Source organism: Capra hircus, chromosome 3 (assembly GCF_001704415.2).
Source record: "Capra hircus breed San Clemente chromosome 3, ASM170441v1, whole genome shotgun sequence".
NCBI lineage: Eukaryota > Metazoa > Chordata > Mammalia > Artiodactyla > Bovidae > Capra > Capra hircus.
In genome coordinates this window covers 8,240,647-8,259,866 of record NC_030810.1, presented here as the reverse complement: position 1 = coordinate 8,259,866, position 19,220 = coordinate 8,240,647, and the positions used below count along the sequence as shown (strand labels likewise).

At 42.4% G+C, this 19,220-nt stretch overlaps 1 protein-coding gene across 4 annotated transcripts in view; it reads left to right on the top strand.

Annotated features, from left to right (window-relative positions):
• The window catches only part of GIGYF2 (GRB10 interacting GYF protein 2), a 131,892-nt gene that overhangs the window by 98,363 nt on the left and 14,309 nt on the right, over positions 1-19,220 (top strand). For all 4 annotated transcript variants that reach the window (XR_001917299.1, XM_018041095.1, XM_018041103.1 and 1 more), the window contains 7 exons: positions 473-580; positions 1,959-2,059; positions 2,704-2,804; positions 4,655-4,816; positions 6,122-6,280; positions 11,077-11,313; positions 18,245-18,367. Coding sequence is in view for 3 of the 4 variants with exons in the window: in XM_018041095.1 (XP_017896584.1) it covers positions 473-580; positions 1,959-2,059; positions 2,704-2,804; positions 4,655-4,816; positions 6,122-6,280; positions 11,077-11,313; positions 18,245-18,367 (991 nt within the window). In the remaining variant the exon portion in view is untranslated. The remainder of the gene's footprint in view (positions 1-472; positions 581-1,958; positions 2,060-2,703; positions 2,805-4,654; positions 4,817-6,121; positions 6,281-11,076; positions 11,314-18,244; positions 18,368-19,220) is intronic.

The window sequence follows — 19,220 nt, the reverse complement described above, 5'->3', positions numbered from 1 at the left end:
CAAAAATATTTACTGTCTGGCTCTTTACAGGAAAAAATTGTCCACCTCTGTTCTAATGAAAAAAATGTTAACCTAAAATTTTCCAAGCCGAAACGTATAAATTTGAGGATTTTTATACAAGTGGGATTTTATTTTGCAAAGAGTTCTTCATGTGGAAATAGCTATTATTTTGAACCTGTTTTATTTTCTGATAAAAGGTTATTAACATCCTAAAGGAGTTTTCCAGTTTTTTACATTCCTTTAAATTTTTTGTTTTCACTCAGCAGCATGTCATCTATTAGTTTAGTTCTTTCTAGAATAACATATAGAACTGTTGGTGTGACTATTGTGAAGTATTATAAAAATATATTTGATAGCTATTTCTAATGGGGTTTTCTTTTGTTGGTGTGGGGGCTGAACTTTGTCTTGTAATGTCTCTGTAAAGTGAACTAAATATGGATAGACAGGTTATACCATGTTTTACTTTTTGAAGACAACAGTATGCGCAAGTTCTGGCCCAGCAGCAGAAAGCAGCACTGTCTTCCCAGCAGCAGCAGCAGTTGGCGCTTCTTCTCCAGCAGTTCCAGGCTCTGAAGATGAGGTTGGTGCTTGTTTGTGTGATGTGCCATGTTGTGTGTGTTTAAAAGAAATAGAGAAAAGGAAATTTTTAATCCGAGAAGTTTAGTATCAAAATACCCACACAAAATGCCTATCTTTGTGTTGTGTGTAAGAACATAGTTTTAAAAAATAACTAATAAATAAAGCATTTATTTGGTCTTTTTAGTCAGAAGATAAAATTTGCATAATAACCAAAGAATACTAAGAACACTTGAAAAGCAGTGTAGTCTCATGGACTTAGTAAGAAAAAATTTTGTGGTCGAGAAATTTAATCTCATTTTACCTGTAGTATTTCAGGAATGATATTAACGGTGCCACACAGAGTTATACTTTTCCAGACCCAATAGCCATTAAAGTAGGATCTAAAGACATGGAAACTATGCTAAAAGGCTTAAATTCCTGCTGATTCAGATTGTCATTCAGGGTAGTATTTGTTTTATCTCCTGCAAAGGTGTTAGTCATCGCTCTTGAAAATTTTACTGTCTAATTTAACCAAAACCTTTTATATTTTTCCCTTGAGCCATAACCCATTCTGTAAGAGAGGCAGGTTAGATCATGTTAAGGTCTTAGTTTTAAAGATGGGCAAACTGGGACTCAGAGCAGCTGAAGGACTTAGTTGATGTAATACGCAGAAAACTTCAGAGACTGAACTGAAATGCACACCTTTTCACTTAACTGTGAGTTTTTTTTCATGATAAATGCTACCTCTGTGACTCTTACTGAATTTTTTAAAGACAGTAGGCATATCTATTATTTGGAAATCAAAATTTGCCAATACCTTGAGAAGTCCAGAAATGTGATTACTTTGCCTATATCTTTTTTTCTTTCCTAAATATTTTGGTTAAATATTTGGTTAAGTATTTTAGTTAAAACAGTGAAGTTTTTTGGCTAAGTACCCTTGAACTGTGGTGCTGGAGAAGACTCTTGCGAGTCCCTTGGACTGCAAGGAGATCCAACCAGTCCATCCTAAAGGAGACCAGTCCCTGAGTGTTCATTGGAAGGACTGATGCTAAAGCTGAAACTCCAATACTTTGGCCACCTCATGCGAAGAGTTGACTCATTTGAAAAGACCCTGATGCTGGAAGGGATTGGGGGCAGGAAGAGAAGGGGCCGACAGAGGATGAGATGGGTGGATGGCATCACCGATTCAATGGACATGAGTCCGAGTGAACTCTGGGAGTTGGTGATGGACAAGGAGGCCTGGTGTGCTGCAATTCCTGGGGTCACAAAGAGTCGGACACGACTGAGCAACTGAACTGAACCTTGAAAACCTACAGATAATCTGAAAATACTTCTTTATCTGTTTTTTTGAATGACAAGAACAAGTTAATTTTGTTAATTTTCTAATTTCCCTTTTGCAGAATATCTGATCAGAACATCATTCCCTCAGTAACTAGGTCTGTGTCAGTGCCAGATACTGGTTCTATCTGGGAACTCCAGCCAGCACCCTCACAGCCTACAGGTAAAAACTCAGATTGGCCTTTAGTATAGCTCCAAGGATTTAGATTCTAATAACTTTTATAATTCAATTTTTTGTTATTTTTTAAAAATCAATTTTGGGACCTGCTTTGTAGTGAATATTAATGAAAAGTGGTTTTGAAAGAAAAATTTTACCCCAGCAAAGGATTGAAAATAGCTATTAAGGAGTTGCTGGAAATTCTTTAGTAGATAGATTTCCTGAACTTGAGCCGCCTCTTTTTTTTTTTTTTGACATTGTCCTAATCCACGGTAGAAAAGTCTTTTAAATTGTCTTTAATATTTGAGAAAAAGCATAAATAAAAACATAAGTAATGATGACCTATTCTTTTGAGTCAAGAATTAATGTGTAACTTAGCACTGTGGGTACCCAGAAATTTCAGAAATAGGAAAGGCTGCTGCTACCTCATTTTCTCATCTTTTTGCCTGGTGCTTTCTTTCCTTCTGGATATGCTGATGGATATTGTTATAAACTAGAGCCTGCTGGTAGTTCAGTCTGTTTAGAAGCAGAGCAGACACTTGTGATGAAGCTCGCTCTGGGACGGGAGAGCAGCTTCTTTATGCTTCTGGATATTTAGCCATGTGTGTCAGCTCTCATACCACTCACCTCTGTTCCTTCCTGTCTTCCAGTTTGGGAAGGCGGTAGCGTATGGGATCTTCCCCTTGACCCCGCGACTCCAGGACCTGCCCTTGAACAGCTTCAGCAGATGGAGAAGGCCAAAGCTGCGAAGGTCTGCGTCTCATTCTGCCATAGCAGTGCCTGCTTTCCAGCTGCAGGACATAGACATTTGCGTATTGATATCTGTATCACTCTAGCTGCTCACACATTGTTCCTTTAAATTCACAGCTATGTAGCTGGTATAAGCACATTCACACTCTGTTTTTATTGTGCAGTCTTCTCTCCCAAAAGGCCTCAAAACAGTTAAAAGTAACAAGTTTAAATTAAATCAGTCAGTATGGGTTTGTTGACACATTAATGATCACGGTCATATATTACACCTTTCATGATAATTTCTTATTATAAGACCATAAGAAAATATCCACTACATTGCTTATTGGACCCTTGATCTGAGGCTTGAGTTCCCACATTGAATCTTTATAGTGGTATTTATTTGCACTCTAGAGTCCAAGACATACAGCTGAAAAGTGCAGCGTTAACATTACATTATGTGTTCCATTTGCATATTTTGCAGGAGCTAACAATCTTGAATTTTGGTTTTAATACTTGTCAGAGAGGTTGCCTGTCAACACCTAGTGTTATTCTAATGATTTCTGGGTTCTCATGCTTCGGAGAGAATCTTGTTTCTATTTTATATTTAGTGCATTCTTATCCCCTGAGGTAGTGATAGTGTCTTTAGAGTGTCCAGAATATGAAAAGAGTTCGTGGTCAAGATCTGTCTCCATATGAGTTGACAGACCAGAATTCCAATAGTCTTTGAGTCTGTTCTTGTTCCTTCCATGCTTTGTGCTTTGAACACGTAGCTGATGAAACCTTGCTTTCTTGTCTGTGTGCACATGTGTGTCAGGGATAGGGAGGATGCTGACACAGACAAGGAGCACAAGAAAGCACGTGGGTCAGCTACCTAGTAGCGGAGGTGGGGACCAGAAATTGGATGATACTTGAATAGACAGTGATTCCTAAGCTAACGTCACTTAAAGGATAGTAGGAGTTATTTCAGTTGCAGGATTTGGGGTTGACAGTAAAAGGAAGTGAAAATTAAACTGCAGTTGAAGGAAGCAAGACCTGTAAAGGCTAGGAGTATATGTGAACATTTTGGTACAGGAAACAGTTAAATAACTTGGTCTAGCCTAGAGCTGGTATGTCTGAAAAATAAATGATGAGAGAGATTAAAGAAAATGAGGCAGGCCAATAACTTGCTTGTGTCACATTAAAGACTTAGGATTTATTTTCGAGGTGAAGGGTGGTGGTAAATGTAAGCCTGGGAGAGTCAGATGTTGAGTTGGGGACCATGGGTAAAACTGGATGATGGGAAGCCAGGTGACAGACTCATAGAAATGTGCATGAGAAAGTAAAGGCCGAATTGTATGTGTGGCAAGAGAACTGGAGTCTCGGGGCTGGATTTGACCAGTACTCGGGAGCTCTATGGGATGGAGTTTGTAAAGTGGTTGGTCCTCAGATTTTTAAAGAATTCTGTAATTTTTCACACTAGCAGCTTTTGTGACATTTTAGGTGAAACCTCGTTAGACACACTGTTAGATCTTCAATCAGAAAATCCTTTGTAGGGATGAACAAAGAAATGCCAACCCAAGAGCTTCTGGTATTACTGTTAGCCACCTGCCCTCCCTGCAGGTGGGAGGTGTGGTGTAGTGGTGGTGTGGAGCAGAGGCGTGGTTGAGAGTGGAGGCGAGAGCACTCAGTGGGGAAGAGCGTGAAGCTCCACTGACTCCTGTGATCGCAGAGCTCGGAGCGCGCTCAGAGCTCTCTCATTCCCCGGCTGCTCCACACATAACTAGTGAATGGTCGTGTCTGCACGGACCAGCTCCTGACAGTACTGGTCATGATGTGGCGTTTTCCTGTGTTTGGCTTCAAGTTTCTAAGAGTACCTTTGTGTAACCTCAGCTGGAGCAGGAGAGGAGAGAGGCAGAAATGAGGGCGAAACGGGAAGAGGAAGAGCGAAAGAGGCAAGAAGAACTCCGGAGACAACAGGAGGAAATTCTTCGGAGACAGCAGGAGGAAGAAAGGAAAAGGCGGGAGGAAGAAGAGCTTGCCCGAAGGAAACAGGTGTGTCTCTGAGAACTCGGCCTGTAGAATCAGTGCAGAAAGGGCGGGCCTGCAGGATTCCTGCCCTGCTGTCATCTCACAGGTCCTACTTCCCCTGGAGGGGGCTCCCCTAAGGCATTGGGGAGCTCTCAGCAGGACGGGGGTTAGAATGTTAGGACACTTAGTTCCTTCAGGAGAAACGTCGGTTATCCATTAACACCTACAGGAGGGATGTTCGTCAGTTCTAGTAAATCATTAGAGTTGATGGCTTTTGCATAATCTCCTGGGGTTTTATAAACCAGTTAGATTTGAGAAATAATTAAATTTTAAAGTATTTGTAACCAGTGACACTAAATGTTTTTCATGTTTCACAACCATTTGTATTTCTTTTTGGGGAATTCTTTATTATGTGCCTTGGGCCATTTTCTCCTCAGGTTTTTAAAGATCCCATTTGAAAGAATCCACTGTGTAACAGCCCAGCATGTCTAGCCTTTACTACATATTTCCTTGTTTTTTGCCATAAGAACTGAAAAAGCATCCATGTCCTCCATGGAATTCTCCATGCCAAAATACTGGAATGGGTAGCCTTTCCTTTCTCCAGGGGATCTTCCCAACCCACGGGTCAAACCCAGGTCTGCCGCATTGCAGGTGGATTCTTTACCAGCTGAGCCACAAGGGAAGCCCATGCTGAGATTAGATTAGAACTGCTAATATTTCTTAGAGTCACACTCTACACTAGTGTGTAAGGAGTTTAAGAAGTGTTACAGTAAAAGCATCTGTTTCATTATGTTTGCTTAGGATTTCTTCCTGAGCTATTTTGACAGTGTGACTCTTTTCTGTATATTTAATATCCATAGGACTTCAGTTCTTGAGAACATGTTTTGCGACACGTGGCTTTACTCCATACTTCTGACTGGAGAACTTATCTCTACTCACCAGGTGTTTTTGCTGCTGACTTAGGTTCTCAGTTGATTAAATAAAATCAGATGATTGGTAGCAACAGAGAAACCGAAGCTTGAGACCTTACTAGCGTTAATCAGGAAATGATGGTGCTAACATTGAAACCAGGGTGGACTTAACACATGTAGTGCTGTTTAATGACTAATATTTTAAGTACAAATTATTTTGACTCTTAATATGCCTATTCCCCAGCTCACATAAACACTTTTTACCCTAGATGTTGGTTAGATATTTTTTATATTTACTGTTAACAGAATCTTAGCAGCACATAGCCTATTTCTTTTCAAATTATAATGTATTGATAACATATTAGTTGAGATGCACAGAGGGGTATGCACACACTCACACATACCCTCTTTCATTCAGGAAGAAGCTCTGCGACGCCAGAGGGAGCAAGAAATTGCATTAAGGCGGCAGCGAGAAGAGGAAGAGAGACAGCAGCAGGAAGAAGCTCTTAGGAGACTGGAGGAGAGAAGGCGAGAAGAGGAGGAGAGGAGGAAGCAAGAAGAATTGTTACGCAAGCAGGTGATCAGAGGGCTTGCTTTCCTCATTTCTTCTTTGAAGCTAGGAATTAGTGATTAAGAAAGTATTAGGATATTAGGAGAGCCCATCTAAAGCTTTTTCAGGTTGCTGAAAGTTACCAAAAGAAATCTGAGTGGCTCTTCAGTTCAGTTGCTCAGTCGTGTCCGATTCTTTGCGCCCCCATGAATTGCAGCACACCAGGCCTCCCTGTCTAACACCAACTCCCAGAGTTCACCCAAACTCATGTGCATCAAGTCGATGATGCCATCCAGCCATCTCATCCTTGGTCGTCCCCTTCTCCTCCTGACCCCAATCCCTCCTAGCATCAGAGTCTTTTCCAATGAGTCAACTCTTCGCAAGAGGTGGCCAAAGTATTGGAGTTTCAGCTTTAGCATCAGTCCTTCAGTGAACCACCCAGGACTGATCTCCTTTAGAATGGACTGGTTGGATCTCCTTGCAGTCCAGGGGACTCTCAAGAGTCTTCTCCAACACCACAGTTCAAAAGCATCAATTCTTCGGCGCTCAGCTTTCTTCACAGTCCTACTCTCACATCCATACATGACCACTGGAGAAACCATAGCCTTGACTAGACGGACCTTTGTTGGCAAAGTAATGTCTCTGCTTTTGAATATGCTATCTCGGTTGGTCATGACTTCCCTTCCAAGGGGTAAGCGTCTTTTAATTTCATGGCTGCAATCACCATCTGCAGTGATCAGTGGAGAAATAACTCCAGAAAGAATGAAGGGATGGAGCCAAAGCAAAAACAATACCCAGTTGTGGATGGGACTGGTGATAGAAGCAAGGTCTGATGCTGTAAAGAGCAGTATTGTGTAGGAACCTGGAATGTCAGGTCCATGAATCAAGAGAAATTGGAAGTAGTCAAATAGGAGATGGCAAGAGTGAACGTCAACATTCTAAGAATCAGCAAACTAAAATGGCCTGGAATGGGTGAATTTAACTCAGATGACCATTATATCTACTACTGCGGGCAGGAATCCCCTAGAAGAAATGGAGTAGCCATCATGGTCAACAAAAGAGTCCGAAATGCAGTACTTGGATGCAGTCTCAAAAACAACAGAATGATCTCTGTTCATTTCCAAGGCAAACCATTCAATATCACGGTAATCCAAGTCTGTGCCCCAACCAATAACGCTGAAGAAGCTGAAGTTGAACGGTTCTATGAAGACCTACAAGACCTTTTAGAACTAACACCCCCAAAAGATGTCCTTTTCATTATAGGGGACTGGAATGCAAAAGTAGGAAGCCAAAAAACACCTGGAGTAAGAGGCAAGTTTGGCTTTGGAATACGGAATGAAGCAGGGCAAAGTCTAATAGAGTTTTGCCAAAAGAACGCGCTGGTCATAGCAAACACCCTCTTCCAACAAGACAAGAGAAGACTACACATGGACATCACCAGATGGTCAACACTGAAATCAGATTGATTATATTCTTTGCAGCCAAAGATGGAGAAGAAGCTCTCTACAGTCAGCAAAAACAAGACCAGGAGCTGACTATGGCGCAGATCATGAACTCCTTATTGCCAAATTCAGGCTTAAATTGAAGAAAGTAGGGAAAACCACTAGACCAGGTATTACCTAAATCAAATTCCTTATGATTATACAGTGGAAGTGAGAAATAGATTTAAGGGCCTAGATCTGATAGATAGAGTGCCTGATGAACTATGGACGGAGGTTCATGACATTGTACAGCACACAGGGATCAAGACCATCCCATGGAAAAGAAATGCAAAAAAGCAAAATGGCTGTCTGGGGAGGCGTTACAAATAGCTGTGAAAAGAAGAGAAGTGAAAAGGAAAGATATAAGCATCTGAATGCAGAGTTCCAAAGAATAGCAAGGAGAGATAAGAAAGCCTTTCTTAGCGATCAGTGCAAAGAAATAGAGAAAAACAACAGAAGAGGAAAGACTAGAGATCTCTTCAAGAAAATTAGATATACCAAGGGAACATTTCATGAAAAGATGGGCTCAATAAAGGACAGAAATGCTGTGGACCTAATAGAAACAGAAGATAATAAGAAGAGGTGGCAAGAATACACAGAAGAACTGTACAAAAAAGATCTTCACGACCAAGGTAATCTCAATGGTGTGATCACTCACCTAGAGCCAGACATCCTGGAATGTGAAGTCAAGTAGGCCTTAGAAAGCATCACTAGGAAAAAGCTAGTGGAGGTGATGGAATTCCAGTTGAGCTGTTTCAAGTCCTGAAAGATGATGCTGTGAAAGTACTGCACTCAGTATGTCAACAAATTTGGAAAACTCAGCAGTGGCCGCAGGACTGGAAAAGGTCAGTTTTCGTTCCAATCCCAAAGAAGGGCAATGCCAAAGAGTGGCTCTTAATACTTTCGTAATAACCATCCCACATGTAATTATAAACGCTGAGCAAGATGTCAAGGAATCAAAACAAGCAAAAAATAGCACCAAAGGAATCGAAGAAGGACTGCCCTTAAGAATCCAAACGTGCAATGTGGAAGCTGATGCCTCGTTGCCTTAGGGTTCTCCCCCATCCACACCGTTAGAGTGTGTGGTTCTCTGTTGCTTAGTGTAGCTGTGAGATCACACAGCAGTGGCTGTTACCCAACTCCAGTGTAGCCAGGACCCCTGCAGCATTTTGCTTTAATGTTTAAGAACAGTAGTAGATTTTTTATTAGTGGATTCTGTTTTTAGAACAGTGTTAGATTTTCAGAAAAATTGGGATGGTTGTACAGTTTGCCATATTACTAGTTTACATTAATATGGTACATTAATTACGATAAACCAATGCTGACACGTTACTAAATCAATGTTGATGCATTTTTATTAACTAAAGGCTGTAGTTTATTAACATTTCTTCAGTTTTCCCCTCATGTCCCTTTTCTGTTTTAGGATTTCATTCAGAATATTGCATTTATTTGTCATGTCTCCTTAGCTTGTTCTTGGCCGTGACAGTTTCTCAGGATTTTTTTTAGTTAAACCACTCTTAAGTAATACTGGTCAGTATATTGTAGGGTAACCCTCTATCAGAGTTTTTTTGAAGTTTTTTTTTTTTTTCTTTTCATAATTAAACTGGCATTAAGGGTGTTTGGAGAAGATCACAGAGAGAAAGTACCGTTTTCGTCACATGCCAGGGGTATATATTAGCACCATGATGTGTGGTTATTAGTGGTGACATTGATCTCCTGGCTATAGTAGTGCTTATTGGGTTCTCCGCCATACTTTTCCCCTTTACTGTATTCTTTGGAAGGAAGTCACCATGTGCAGCAGTCCACACTTAGGAAGTAGGTTTTTGTTTGTTGGTTAGATTGACACAAAACTGACGATTACCTGCTTTTGCTTAAGTTCTTAATTGAAACTCTTTAGGGAAATCTAAATTCTTTAGAGGTAGATAATTTCCAGGTTAGAATGTATGTTAATGCATTATTTGGTTTATTTATTCAACAGTTAATATATTCTGATAATATACCATATGCTAGTTACTGTGATTGTTTCCTGCTCAAGTCCAAAACTTTCTGAGAAGTTGTTTCTGCCCTCAAGAAGCTCACAGATTATGTAGGTAATGATTTTACAAGAAATAAATGCCACATTGTGGATCTTTCAACTGAAAAATCAAAATATTGGCCTAAAATTGGCTAAAACAGCAGATAACATTATTGCCTCACCTATCAAGGTGTTCTGGAGATCAGGCAGCTGAACATGAACTTCAGTGACTCAGTGATGTGGTTGCGAGTCCAGGCGCTTCCCACGCTTCTCCCGTCATGTCCTGGAGTGTGGACTTCTTCCCTCGTGGTTCATGCTCTGCTCTACCATGTCTTGCTGTGCTGACTTTCAAGTTCATGTGTTTTACCGAATGGTTAGTAGTGTCATACCATGCACCCAGGAAGGGTGTGGCCCTTCTCTCGTGCTTCTTTCCTTTCCTCTGGGAGGAATATCTTTTCTAGAATCAGTCCTTTGGCCTACATGGGGTGTCCCAATTTACACCGGAAGCTTAAAAAGCAAAGCTTGGCATTTTAAACCTTGGATGTGACAGCAGGCTCTCTCTACAAAGAAGAAGACCGAAAGGAATGGTTGCTGGATAGGTAATAATAGTTGCTGTCACTGGTTGGCTAAGAGCATCCAGAGAGAGGAGAACAATGTATAGTTGAGTGTAAGCAAAAGACAGAGGGGACATCTACCTCCTGAAGGCAAAGAAAGTCCTCGTAGAGTAGCTGATGTCTACCCTGAGTTCTGGAGAATGGAGGGGCATGTGCTACCTGGATAAGATGGAGCATTGCAAGGGCTGTAAACAGCCTCTACGGAGGGAGGCCAGGAGAACTCCAGCGGGCACAATGGAATGGTTTTGAGGGAGAGATGCAGAAAGAAAATGATCCAGCGTACTCCTGAAAGTGAGGGGTAGAGGATGTGTGAAGGGGAGATCTCCCAGGGGCCTGTGAGCCACCAGGGGTGAGACACCCTCAGATGGAATTAAGTGGTTTTGTGAAGTCGCTTTGGGTCCGGCATTGGCTGAGGCTTTCCTGATAGTCAGTTTCCTTGCAGGTCCTGGCAGCTCTGCACCCAGCACCCTGAGGAGCTGGCTCTGCCTCAGGGTTGGAGCAGGTTCAAGGGATCTTGCCTGAGGTTGTGGTGATCTCTTAGAGATCAGTATTACCACAGATGTCCAAAGTGATGTTCCTTTTATGTAGAAATTAGCAAATAAATGAAGCATGATGTTATCCAGTAAGCACGCCTCTGACCGAAGCCTTGAAAAATGACTCAGATTTGTTTTAAAACATAATTCAATTTTATTATTTACTTTTCCTTCTGGGAAGGAAGAGGAGGCTGCGAAATGGGCCCGGGAAGAAAAGGAAGCCCAGCGTCGGTTAGAGGAGAATCGGCTACGGATGGAAGAGGAGGCAGCCAGGCTGCGGCACGAGGAGGAGGAGCGGAAGCGGAAAGAGCTGGAGCTCCAGCGGCAGAAGGAGTTGCTGCGCCAGAGGCAGCAGCAGCAGGAGGCTCTCCGGAGGCTGCAGCAGCAGCAGCAGCAGCAGCAGCTGGCGCAGATGAAGGTAATGCTGGGCGCTGACCAGGCCACCGGCCGGAGGAGCTGCTTGCCCGCATTTGTGGTTAGGTGGATACTGGCGGTGTGGTAGCATAAACGGTTCTTTATGTTAAATATTGAGACTTCGGTTTTTTGATCAGCAAAATATAACATGATGCATTGTACTCCTGTGTTAGGCATTTAGAGAAGGGAAGAATAAGTAAAAGAGACTAAGACGTGAGCAGCAACATAAGCAAAAACCAAGTGGGTCTGTGTGGCTCATAAATTTAAACATTAGCGCCTACTCTTACCAGTTCAGCAGTGCTAAGGCAAGGATAAACGAGACAAGGTGACTGTCCTCAAAGAGCCCATAGACTCATGAGTGCAGGAAACTCAAACGTTTGGGTGTGTAAGTGGGAACCATCATACAGGACTTGAAACATAGCTGACTGAGGGGGTTATTGAAAGGTGGACTGAGGTGATGTATGCAAAGTGTTGTTTTACAAGAATTCAAAGCCTCATTTGAAATAGTAGAAAGTGAGACTGGGAGACCAGTAAAGAGAGTGTGATGGTGGTGGTGAGAATGAATAGGGCCAAGATGAGAACTGGCTAACATTAATAAGCAAAATCTGGTGATGCTCTGAATCTGAGGGATGAGGGCAGAAGTTGGAATGGCTCTTAGATAGTAGGCCTTCCGTGACTGGGAAAGTAGTAGAACTGTTGATGAAATAGGAGTAATTGGAGAGGGAGGAGCAGATTTATGGTAGGGTCTACAAAACTTCTCATAGAGTGTATGGCTGGCCATGAGGCTTAGTATTCCCCACCTTCAAGAAGCTCGTAGGATAAAGACATAAACAGAACATTGGAATACGGTGGGGTAAGTGCAGTGAGTGAGGGAGCACGGAGCAGCAGTCCTCAGGGTGTGACCGCCCGGGAGTTTGTCGATGTTGTTCAGTTGCTCAGTTGTGTCTGACTCTGTGACCCCATGGACTGCAGCACGCCTGGCTTCCGTGTCCCTCACTATCTCCCACAGTTTGATCAAACTCATGTCCATTGAGTTGATGATGCCATTCAACTGTCTCATCCTCTGTCACCTCCACCTCCTCCTGCCCTCAGTCTTTCCCAGCATCAGAGTCTTCTCCAAGAGAGTCACCTCTTCGCATCAGGTGGCTGAAGTATGGGAGCTTCAGTTTCAGCATCAGTCCTTCCAGTGAATATTCATGGTTGATTTCCTTTAGGATTGACTAGTTTGATCTCCTTGCTGTCTAAGGGACTCTCAAGAGTCCTCTCCAGCACCGTGGTTCAAAAGCATCAATTGTTTGGCGTTCAGTCTTTTTTGTGATGGAACTCTTGAGCATCTATACACAACTACTGCAAAAACCACACGTTTGACTGTATGGACTTTGTCGGCAAAGTGATGTCTCTGCTTTTTAATATGCAGTCTAGGTTTGGTTTGTCATAGCTTTTCTAAGGAGCAAGTATCTAAATTTCATGGGTGTAGTCACTGTCTGCAGTGATTTTGGAGCCCAAGAAAATAAAGTCTCAGTATTTCTACTTTTTCCCCATCTGTTTGCCATGAAGTGATAGGACTGGATGCTATGATCTTAGTATTTTGAATGTTGAGCTTTAAGCCAGCTTTTTTACTCTCCTTTTTCATGCTAATCGAGCAGTTCTTTAGTTCCTCCTCACTTTCTGCCTTTAGAGTGATATCATCTGCACATTTTAAGGTGAAAAGTGTTAGTCATTCAGTCGTGTCCGACTCTTTGCAACCCCATGGACTGTAGTCCCTCAGGCTCCTCTGTCCATGGAATTCTGCAGACAAGACTACTGGAGAGGGTAGCCTTTCCCTTCTCTAGGGGATCTTCCTGACTCTGGAATTGAACTGGGGTCTCCTGGATTTCAGGCAGATTCTTTATCATGTGAGCCATACCACATATCTGAGGCTGTTGATATTTCTCCCAGCAATCTTGATCCCAGCTTGAATTTCATCTAGCCTGGCAAGCACATTCTTGGGTCCTACCCAGACTTACTGAACGAAATCCTCTTGGAAATGGAACCCAACAGTTGTGTTTGAATAAGCCCTCCAGGGCTTCTGATGCTCACTGATGTGTGAGACCCACTGCCCATCTGAGGAGTTCGGGAAGCTTTCCTGAAAGAAGATAACTTCCAAACTGAGCCAAGAAGGGAGTGAAAATTTAAATTTAGAGAAAAAAAATAAAGGTCAAACAGCCAGTTTGGAGAATTGGGGGGGGGGGGGGTTTGTGAGAGCAGAATGAAGTTGCTGGAGAATGAGCCATGAGGTTCCTATTTAGGCTTCATATCTAGCACTTGAATTGCTAGGTCTGTGATGCCAGTGTCTTTAATGGTTTAAGGAACTGCCAGATTGTTGTCTGAAATGGCTGCACCATTTTGTGTTTAGTGGTTGAGGGTTCAAGTTTCTTCACATCCTTATCAATCTGTATTATCTGACTTTCTGATTATAGCCATCCTAGTAGGTGTGAAGTGATAACTTGTAGTGATTTTGGTTTGAATTTCCCAGTGACTAATGATGTTGAGTATCTCTATGTGTTTATTGACCATTTGTAAATCTTCTTTGGAAAAATGTTTATGTAGGTCCTTTGCCTATTTTTAAATTGGGTTCTTTTTATTGAGTTTTTTAAGGGTTCTTTATATATTTTAGATATTTGAGTTCTATATCAGATGATTTAAAAATATTTTCTCTTACTTGGTTTTTTTCCCACTTGACAGGGCTTGACAGTGTCCTTTGATGCACAGAAGTTTTACATTGTGATGAAGCCCCGATTATCTGTTTGTTCTTCTGTCGCTTGTGCTTTTGTTACATCTAAGAATTACTAAATCTGAGGTCATAGTTTTACAGAATCCTATGTTTTCTTCTAAGACACTGTAGTTTTAGCTCCCTAATCTATTTTGAGTTAATTTTTGTAAATTATGTGAAGGTTTGACTTCATTCTTTTGCTTGTCACTTATCCGATTGTCTAGCACCATTTGTTGAAAAGTCTATTGTTTGTCCATTGAATGGCTGTGGCATTCTCCTTAAAAATTAGACATGTAGATTCGTTTCTGCACTCTCAATTCTGTTCAGGTGATCTGTATGATCACTGTGCCAGTAATACACTGTGTTGACATTACTATTGCTTTGGTGTTAACTTTGGAATCAGTGAGTCTTCCCAGTTTGTTCCTTTTTCTCATAATTTTTTGGCTCTTCTGTGTTTCTTTAAATTTCTTCTATGGATTTTAGAATGAGTTTTTCAGTTTCTGCAAAGAAGCCAACTGGGATTCTGATAGGAATTCCATTGACTCTGTAGATCAGTTTGAGGAGTTTTGTTATCTTAACAATACTTAGTCTTCTGATCTGTAAACATAAGATGTTTCTATGTTCATTTAGATCTTGAATTTCTTTCGCTGTTTTATAGTTTTTAAGAGTGTAGTTTGTGTATTTCTTTTGTTAAATTTATTTTTAAGTATCTTATCTTGCTTTCATTGTAAATGAAATTTTCAAAATTTCATGTTCAGGTTGTTCTTTGTAAGGGTATAGATGTACAATTGATTTTTGTATACTGAGCTTATATCCTGCCATCTTGCTGGACTGATTTATTAATAGTTTCTTAGTGATTTCATTAGGATTTTCTGTATCATGTTATCTGCAAATTCTGAGACCAAGAAGCGCCTACTGTTTAGCCTGTGTCTCCAGTGAACCTGCCAGTTGCCCCCTAACTGCCTTTTACCCCAGCATTCACTGATTTTGAAAGTTCCCTTAGGCTTCAGCTCCTCATTCTCCACACTCTGTTGCAAATGAAGTCAGTTTCCTTTGAGAAGAGATCTGGAGCTCTCCCTCTAATCTGTTCCTCCCACCTCATCCTGAAGGCCAGAGTTCCCCGAGTCACAGCTCTGGAGCTGGGAACAGTGGTGGTGGTGGTTTGGTCGCTACGTCATGTCCAACTCTTGTGACCCCATGGACTGTAGCCCACCAAGCTCCTCTGTCCATGGGATTCTCCAGACAGAAATACTGGGGTGGGTTGCCATTTCCTTCTTCGGGGATCTTCCCGACCCAGAAATCAAACCTGGGTCTCTGTTTGATTGTTGCAGCCAGACTCTTTACCTACTGAGCTAGGAGGGAATTGCTCTGGGAACAGTGACACCCACTTTTTCAGTTGAGCCCTTGGGGAGGGACCTGAGCTTCAGGTCTCCTTGGCTTACCTCTCCTGGTGGTGTGGAACCTCTGCCTTTCAAACTATAGGGCAGTGGCAGTCAGGGCCCTCATGGTCTCAGGAGACCCAGATTCAATCCCTGACTCTGAAAGATCCCCTGGAGAAGAAAATGGCAACCCACTCCAGTATTCTTACCTGAGAAATACCATGCGGTCCATGGGGTAGCAAATGAGTTAGACACAACTTGGCAACTAAACAACAGTCACAGTAGCTCTGTGCAGTTTCCATTCCATAAGTGGAGGCTAGACATAAGCGAGCTCCCGTCTCTCAGCAGTGCTTGTCTCTAACTTAGCCTCTGTAACAGGCAGCTGGAGCCAGGATAAGAATTGCTAACATCGTGCTCCTTCCGGGGAGTCAGCCCTCTGCCTGGCAGCTGAGGGGAGAGAGGGAGGCCTGTGTCCTTGGCTCCCCTCATCTGAAGTGCCAGCTGAGCTGGGGGTTGGGAGAGAGCAAGTCAGGGCACGAGTCCTCCAGACTCTCTGTTGTTACGTTTCTTAAGGATTGTTCTTAATACTTCTTAAAGAAATGTCACTTAAAAAATGGTGTTGAAAAAGTAAGGTAGCAGTATCAGAGCAGGGGGAAAATGTAAAATTTTTAAATATCAGTGAAGGATATTAGGCATTCAGGGCTCCGAAAATGTCCCAAATTCCCTCCTGTTTGCTTGTCACTTGGGAGAGAGTTGTTCTGAAAAGTGTGATTGTCTGGGCAGTACAGGATGTTGGTTGAACTGGAAAATGCCCTGAGGCAATGTTGATGGAGTGATGGGATAGCATTTCTTACATACAAATAAGACTTAAGGGAAATGATAGAGATCTGTCATGTGAAGGAGACTTAGATTTGTTCTGCATTACTCCAGAGAAGAGTCTTGTGAATCATGAGCAGAAAGCACAGTGAAGTATATTTTGGCACAAAATAAAGGAGGACTTCAGAGGTGCCTGTACGGAGAACAGGCCATTTCAGGAGGCAGTGAATCTGTTCTTGGTGCTGGCTGAGTTTCCACTGCAGAGGACTGGCGATTGGTTCCTGGGTATGCTGGGGTGATATAGCCACTGGGATTTTAGACAACAGTGGTTGCTGGCTGATTACATCAAAATTAACAAAAATATGCAAATTCTCTGGCTTGACCTTTGACTATTCATTGAATGCGGGGGGGGGGGGGTGGGGGGCAGGCGGGCAGGGCGGCTCCGTTTTTACAGGCCTTCCGAGTGATGCTTGCTGCAGGTTTGATTGACATTGACATTGAAGTCGCTCAGTTGTGTCCGACTCTTTGCGACCCCATGGACTGTAGCCTACCAGGCTCCTCCATCCATGGAATTTTCCAGGCAACCCAACTGGAGTGGGTTGCCATTTCCTTCTCCAGGAGATCTTCCCAACCCAGGGATCGAACCCGGGTCTCCCGCATTGTAGGCAGACACTTGACCGTCTGAGCCACCAGGGAAGTTTAGGACTTTCCAGATGTGTCATTTCCTGTGGAGAGGAAGAGTTCATTTGTGCCCTACTTCTCTTACTTGGTACCCCGTCTTTCTCTCTCAGCTCCGTTCTGTACCTCTCTCCTCCCGGAGCACAGGTGCGTGTAAGAGAGGCGCCCCTGCTGCCCACCACGGGGCAGAACATGTTGAGGGTTGCTCAGCATGTTGAGATGTTCTGTAGTGTTGAGGGCACTCGTTTGGAGAGTGTCCGGTAACATCAGTGACAGTTTAAGCTGCTTTTACCCTTATCCCATCAGTTCCAGTTTTAGAGATTAGTACTGAAGAACCTTTCTATTTTGGCATTTTGTTTTGATCCACACATGTACTGTTTTTATTATCTGGTTTAGGTTTGGTTTTTGTTGTTTTTGTTTTTAAGAGCCATAAGATGTGTGAAAATTGAGTGAATCTTTTTCTGGCCCAGAAAGACCAAGGGATTCCCTTAGAAATAATCAAACTTTTGAGAACACTAAAGTATAGAGGACTCATATTTACACTTTATTTTAGTCGATAATTTTAAGGGCTAGGGAAAAAAAAATATCGATTAAAACCAATGTAGTGCTCATGACTAGAAGCCACAGCCTGGTTAACTCCCTTCCATGAAAGACTGATTGAAAACTGTGCCTGGCGTCAGCTGCCCACCTCAGCTTTCCCTTCAGAACAGGGTATCGTGTCCTTATGACCTCCTTGGATTAAAAACTTAGTGATTCTTTTGTTTCATTTTCTCTCTTTTTGGCTGTATATTGGAGTGTATATCAGTGGCAGGTGTAACAAATTTGCAATTTTTTAAGAGTAAATCAGGTAAAGGTGTATTGATGTATTTTGGGCTTCCCTAGTGGCTCAGTGGTAAAGAGCTTGCCTGCCATTGCAGGAGATGTGGGTTCAATCCCTGGGTCAGGAAAAACCCCTGGAAGAGGACATGACAACCCACTCCAGTATTCTTGCCTGGGGAATCCCATGGATAAAGAAGCCTGGCGGGCTACAGTCTATGGGATTGCAAAAGAGTCGGACACCACTTAGGACTAAAACAACAATAATATTGGTGTGTTTTGAGTTGTTTTAAAATAATCTTGTGACAAGAGAAAATTAAGTAAAAGAAGCAAAACTGATTGGTAGAGTAGTCATGTAAAAGGATTGAAGAAGGAAGTTTGAACTGAATGTTACAAATGGAATGGAGGGAAGCGTGAAGGTTCTGTGCACAGTGCATCATTGCCCCTCCTGTCCACGTGTCCTCATGAACTCTTCTGCCTTCCTCTTTTGCTAGCTTCCCTCTTCTTCAACGTGGGGCCAGCAGTCCAATACGACAGCATGTCAGTCCCAGGCAACGCTATCATTGGCTGAAATCCAGAAACTAGAAGAGGAACGAGAACGGCAGCTTCGAGAGGAGGTAAATTTTAAATGTGATCTAGACAGTCGGTGATTCAGAATAGCCAGTGTGCATTCTGGATTGGTGTCTACTAAAGATAAACATTGTTGTCAGAGTTGCTGTGTATCCGAATTAGATATTTATTTTTCACCTCTTTAGCCTGTACGATGGTCACTAGCAAATATGAAGGATCTAGTAGAAATAACATTAAGATTGGGTACAGAAATGTTCGGTTACCTTTACCATAGCTCTTGAGAGAATAGCTCAGAAACAAAAGTACATGGGTGTTTCAGAATTGGGGGTGAGTTTTGTGCGGATAGCCTCTTAAAAATTTGATGCTTACAATGCAGAAATTTTTTTCTCTAAAGGGTACTGGGTTCTGACTAACCTAGAAAACCTTAAAATATGACAGAAATACCATCTCTCTGCTTGTTCGTCTACATCCTGTAGTTCCTCATTAGGATAGAGAGGATACAAAAGAGTGAAAAGGGTTGGGGGGCAGCAGAACGTAGTTCTTGACAGAAAGGAAAAAATGAGTGAGTGAGATGGTTTGGCTCAGCGTACCACTAGCTGAGTGCCATCTGTCCATCGTGTATTTGCTGCTCGTGTGGATATAGTTGCATCTAAGACAGACAAAATTCTCTCCCTCCATAAAGCTTACTTTTAGTTGAGGGGACAAGGATATGAAAAGACATACGGAGTTCTCGAAGGCAGTATGTGGCAGAAAGAAAAATAAAAGTGGAAAGGGGCGTAGGGAGGAGGTTGGGAGTTAGTGATAGCATTGGTGGTGGGCAGCAGTTGATCGTCTAGTTTTAGGTGTGCTGACTGGGAAGGCCTCTCTGAGAAGGTGGCATGAGGTAACTGAGTCTTAATG